The 6,000-nt window shown below is 42.0% G+C and overlaps 1 protein-coding gene across 2 annotated transcripts in view; it reads left to right on the top strand.

Annotated features, from left to right (window-relative positions):
* Positions 1–1,493: 1,493 nt before the first annotated feature.
* Positions 1,494–6,000, top strand: part of uggt2 (UDP-glucose glycoprotein glucosyltransferase 2) — a 373,478-nt gene continuing 368,971 nt past the window's right edge. Inside the window, exon 1 of one of the 2 annotated variants that reach the window (XM_080198157.1) lies at positions 1,494–1,674. In XM_080198157.1, the coding sequence (XP_080054283.1) occupies positions 1,651–1,674 (24 nt within the window). In that variant the 5' untranslated portion in view covers positions 1,494–1,650. The remainder of the gene's footprint in view (positions 1,675–6,000) is intronic. The other variant, XM_080198156.1, reaches the window with a different exon arrangement.

Raw genomic sequence — 6,000 nt, 5'->3', positions numbered from 1 at the left:
CTGTACACAGTATTCCAAGTGTGGGCCTTACTAATGTCCTGTACAACTTTAATAAAACATCCCAACTCCTGCATTCAGTGTTCTGACCAATGAAAACAAGGATGCTGAATGCCTTCTTCACCACTCTGTCCACCTGTGACTCCACTTTCAATGAGTTATGAACCTGTACCCCTAAATTTGTTTGTTCTATAATTCTCCCCATCCTACAATTAACTGAGTAGGTCCTCACATTTATCTAAATGAAACTCCATCTGACATTCTTGGCCCACTAGCCCCCGCTGCAAGATCAAGATCCCGTTGCAATCCTTCTTCACTGTCCACTATGCCACCAATCTTGGTGTCATTCGCAAACTTATTAACCATGCCTCCTAAGTTCTCATAAATTAATCATAGAATCATACAGTGCAGGAGGAGGCCATTCTGCCCATCAAGTTTGCATCGACCACAATCCCACCCAGGCCCAATCCCCACGTGTTTACCCTGGCTGGTTCCCCTGGTACTAAGGGGCAACTTAGCACTGCCAATCCACCTAACCTGCACATCTTTGGCGTGTGGGAGGAAACCGGCGCACCCGGAGGAAAATTATGCAGGCACAGGGAGAGCATAGAAACTCCACAGAGACAGTGACTCAAGCCAGAAATCGAACCCTGGTCCCTGGAGCTGTGAGGCAGCAGTGCTAACCACTGTGCTGCCCTATAATCATTAATATAACTATCAAATAACAGTGGACCCAGCACTAGTCCCTGAGGCACACTGCTGGCCAGTCTGAAAAACAACTCTGGAAAACCACTGACACCAAGTCAATTTTGTATCCAATTGGCTACCTAGATGAATAAAAATGGATTGGGACTGAGTACAGAAACACCACAGTGATGTGAGAGAGCACATGATCTGTACTTAAGAGCCTGGTAAAAAGTCTGACAACACCAGGTTTAAGTCCAACCGATTTATTTGATAGTAAACCTGGTGTTGTCAGACTTTTTACTATGTTTACCCCAGTCCAACGCCGGCATGTCCACATCTTAAGAGCCTGTGCAGTGTTGGAAAGTGGTGTGCAGAAGTAAGCTTGGAGTTTATTCTGAATGTGGTTTCTACTAGTTATTGTTTACAATTGAACTACCTGAAACTACGAATACCTATCGAACAATACGCGACAACTTACAGGTCATATTTTCACATATCACAATCTACATTTACATTTGTTGGTATTGCTTTACATTTTTCTTGACTCACTCAGAACTATTACCGATTTTGGATATGCCGCTCTCATGAGTCAACACAGACGTAACGTAGTCTCCCCATAACTAATACCTGACTCCAAATATTTCCCTTGAATTACTTGCTGTATGAATGGCAGTCTCAGTCCGCATATTAGACAAATTCCGATCCCTCGACGTGATACACAAATCAAAATCCTTCATACGCTTCAACTGGTAGTTGGTGCAAATTGCCTGTGGTTTTAGGTGGCCAAGTAAATAGCCAGAATATTTTTGCAATATTAGATAAATGATGTTACGTGCAGCACGATTTTTTTTAAAAGACACGCGATGTTGATATACCTTCAGGCAATTAGTGTGACTTAGTGGTAAATGCAACTGGAGACGCTTGCATAGGATGATCAAGTATAACTAGTTAAGAAAGACCCCAAAGATGGCAGGGATCAGGTCAAGTTTGGTGAGTGAAATTTTCATTATTAATCCATAACTCAGTGAATGGGGTCGCGATACGCTAGTCCTTTCATTTACTACATACGGCTTTTTGTCTATCGACTTACAACATTTTAAATCTTTAGCTGTTGTTACAAAAAAAACATGAAAGTTAATTTTGAAATAATTGCATCGGTTAATGGAAAGGAAACAGATTGATGTTTTGGTTGGGGTTTAAAGGTTTGTTGCAGACGGTACGTGGCGTCTTCTGAAGAGTTCAGTTTACACGGGCGCGCCCTTCATTAGACTTGGGTGACGCGAACTCACCCTGGATCTCTGATGAAATACAAAGTACGCCAAACTTTTGGTTTTAAACATAGCGCTGCATTTTCTGGATGATTGTTCTGAAACGTTTCTGCTGAACTGTTCTGATAATCAAAACATAGAATTTTGTTTCTACATGTTGGTTGACACTGGAAAAAATATCAAAGTGACCGTCTTTTCAAAGTATACTCCGAAATAGCCGTTACCTTGATCATAGACACACAACAGTGCAGTAGGAGCTCACCGACCACAGTCCCACCCAGGTCCCATCCCTAGTTAGTCCCCCTGACACTAAGGGGCGATTTATCATGGCCAGCCCACCTAATCCGCACATCTTTAGACTGTGGGGGGCAAACCGGCACAGCTGGAGGAAATCCCCTCAGACAAGGGGAAAATGTACAGACGGTGACCCAAGTCGGGAATTGAGCCGGGGCAGCACGGTAGCACGATGGTTAGCGCTGCTTCTTAGCAGCTCTCGGGACCTGGGTTCGATTCCTGGCTTGAGTCACTGTCTGTGTGGAGTTTGCACATTCTCCTCATGTCTGTGTGGGTTTCCTCCCTCAGTCCAAAGATGTGCAGGTTAGGTTGATTGGCCATGCTAAATTGACCGTAGATGCATAGGTTAGATGATTAGTGGGTAAAATATGTACAGATGTGGGGATAGGGCCCGGGTGAGATTGTGGTCGGTGCAGACTCGATGGGCTGAATCGCCTCTTTCTGTACTGTAGGGTTTCTATATTCTATTTCTATGATCTAGGTCCCGGTGCTGTGAGACAACAGTCTAACCGCTGTGCACCATACTGCTATGATATTGTTTTGGGAACGTGAAAGTACACTTCACACTGGACTATTCACAGAATTTGTTTATTTTTGGATTCCCTGCATTGGTTATCTTCCACACACACACCCATGCCCCTGGTTTTTCTAAGGTATAATGTAATTCTGTACAGGAATGTGGAAAATAGGAGAAGGAGTAGGTCATTTGTCCCTTCAAATCTGCTCCACCATTCTATATGATCATGGCTGATCCTCTATCTCAACACCATACTCTCTCACTCTCCCTTTGACATCTTTAAAGTCCAAGAATCTATTTCCTTCTTGAGTATGTTCAGTGACTTGGCCTCCACAGCCTTCTGTGTAGAGAATCACAGAAGTTCATCATCTCCTGAATCTTAAATGGACTATCCCATATCCTGAGAATGTGACCCTTTGTTCTAGAATGCTCAGCTGAAAGAAATAATATCCCTGCATCCAGTTCATAGAATTATAGAATGTATGGAATGGCAACAGGCCCTTCAGCTCAAACTGGTCCATACCAACCAAAAAGCCCATCTAAGCTTTTGATCAACTGGGCCTGTATTTACTAGAATTTGATCCATGTCCCTCTAACTCTTTCCTATCCATCTATCTACCTATACAAATAGCTTTTAAATGTTGTCAATGTCCCTGCTGCAACCAATTCCTCCAGCAGCTCATTCCACATACTTACCATCCTCTGTGTAAAAAGCTCTGTGCTTCTCTGGTTCCCATTAATTACACAGAGGGTGGTGGGGACCTGGATTGCACTGCCAAGTGAGGTGGTTGAGACAGATATGTTAGCGACATTTTAGGATTTATCTGGATAAGCACATGAACAGGCAGGGTATTGAGGGATACAGGCAGTTGGTCTAGATAGGACACCTTGATCGGCGTGGGGTTGGTTGGCCGAAGGGCCTGTTCCTGTGCTGTACTGTTCATCATTCTTAGTTCTAGTTCTTTCTCCTCTTAAACCGATGCCCTCTAGTTCTCGATTTCACATTCACTCTATCTACACCTAACCTGTTGTTAGTCACTTTAAGACTTGAATAGCAGGTTAGGTGCAAAGATTCGCATTCTAACCAGTAATCTGTAAACTGTCTGTGCTTTATATGCTCTGTCTGAGGCCAGTACTCTCCATTCACCTGACGAAGAGGGAAACCTTGAAAGCTTGTGCGTTTACTATCAAATAAATCGGTTGGACTTAAACCTGGTGTTGTTAGACTTCTTACTGTGTTTACCCCAGTCCAACGCCAGCATCTCCACATCATAAAAGCCAGCATGCCAGAAGCTGCCTTCATTGCTCCATCTACCTGTGACTTCACCTTTAGAGAACTGTGCTTCTGAATTCAAGTCCCTGTGTTCCATGATACTCCTTAAGGTCCTACCATTCGCTGTGGAAGGCCTACTTTGATTTGACTTTCCAAAATGTAACACCTTGCACTTATCTGTATTGAACTCCATTTGCCACTTCTCCAGCTGAACCAGTCCTGTTAGAATTTTATACATTTCAATGAAATCCTGTCTCATTGTTCTAAATTTTAGTAAATACAGGCCCAGTTGATCAAATCTATCCTGAAACAACGATCTTGTCATTTCAGGAAATAACCTGGTAATCTGCATTCCACCAAAAAGATGAAAGAGATCAAAAAAAGTGAAAGAGACCAAAATAGTAATAAACCCTTGTTCCTGTACTCCAGTCCTCTTGCAATGAAGACAAACTTACCATTTGCTACCTTAACTGTTTGACGTATTTGCGTTCAGTGACTGGTGCACAATGGCACCTCCTTTGTATGTCACCATTTAAATAATACTTTACTACCTGTTTTTCCTTCTGAAGTGGATAGCTTCACATTTATCTACATTATACTGCATTTTCCAGTTATTACATCTGCTACTTACTGAACGTGTGGATAGCCAGAAGCTATGTCCCAAGGTAGAAGAGTCAATTGCCAGGGGCCACAGATTTAAAATGCAAGGGGCAAGGTTTAAAGGAGATGTACGAGGCAAATCTTTTATACAGAGGATGGTGGATGCCTGAAACTCGCTGCCGGGGGAGGTAGTGGAAGCAGATATGACAGTGACTTTTTAAAGGCGTCTTGACAGATGTATGAATGGGGGGGGGGTATGGTCCCCAGAAGAGTAGGGGGTTTAAGTTCAGTCGGGCAGCATGGTTGCTTGAAGGGCCAAAAGGCCTGTTCCTGTGTTGTAATAATTTTCTTTTTTTGTGAAAATTGGAATCTCTTAACATTCTCCTCATCACTCAAGTTTTATGTCATCAGCAAATTTCAAAATATTGTATTTGGTTCCTTCATCGTAATCTTTGATATATATTGTGAATAGACAGGGCCCCAGAACTGATCTTTATGGCACCCAGTAGTCATCACGTGCCACTTTGAAGAAGACCCATTTATTCCTAATCTCTCTGTTTCCTGTTTTGCTAACCAATCCCAATCCATGTTAGTATACAACCCCAATTCTGTGTGCTTTAATTTTGCACACTAACCTCTTAAATGGGACTTCAAAAGGTTTTTGAAAATCCATATACAACTTATCTATTCTACTGGTTATATCCTCAACAGGATCCAATAAATTTGTCAGACATGATTTCCCTGTCAAATCAATATTGAAGTTGTCTAATGCTGTTGATATTTTTTAAGTGTTGTGTTATCGCATCTTTTATAGTGGACACTAACGTTTTTCCAACTACTGATATTTGCTTAGCTAGTATGTAATTACCTGTTTTCTCCCTCCTCTTTTACATTTGCCACCTTGAATGCACTGGATTTTGGAAGATGACAACCAATGCATTCACCATTTCCACAACTATCTCCTTTAGTACCCTGAGATTTAGCTTTTCAGGCCCTGGCGATTTATGGGCTCTTAGTCCCATTAATTTCTGCAGCACTATATTTTTAGTACTATCTACTTCTCCTCCTCACTAGACCCTTGGTTTCCTAGCATTTCTGAGAAGCTATTTGTGTCTTCCTCCATGAACACAGGACTAAAGTATTTGTTTAGTTGTGCTGCCATTTCCTTGTTTTTTAATATGAACTCTCTTGTTTCAGACTGTAAGTAGCCTACATTTGTCTTCACTAATCTTCTTCTTATTACTTGAAGGTTTTACGTTACCTGCATATTTACATTCAAGCTCTGTTTTTCCCCTCTTAATTTATTTTTAAATTCATTTATGGGATGTGGGTGCTGCTGGCAAGGTGAGGATTTATTGCCATTC

Source organism: Carcharhinus amblyrhynchos, chromosome 10 (genome assembly GCF_965287045.1).
Source record: "Carcharhinus amblyrhynchos chromosome 10, sCarAmb.v2.hapA, whole genome shotgun sequence".
NCBI classification, from domain to species: Eukaryota; Metazoa; Chordata; class Chondrichthyes; order Carcharhiniformes; family Carcharhinidae; genus Carcharhinus; species Carcharhinus amblyrhynchos.
This window is presented reverse-complemented; position numbering and strand designations above follow the sequence as displayed.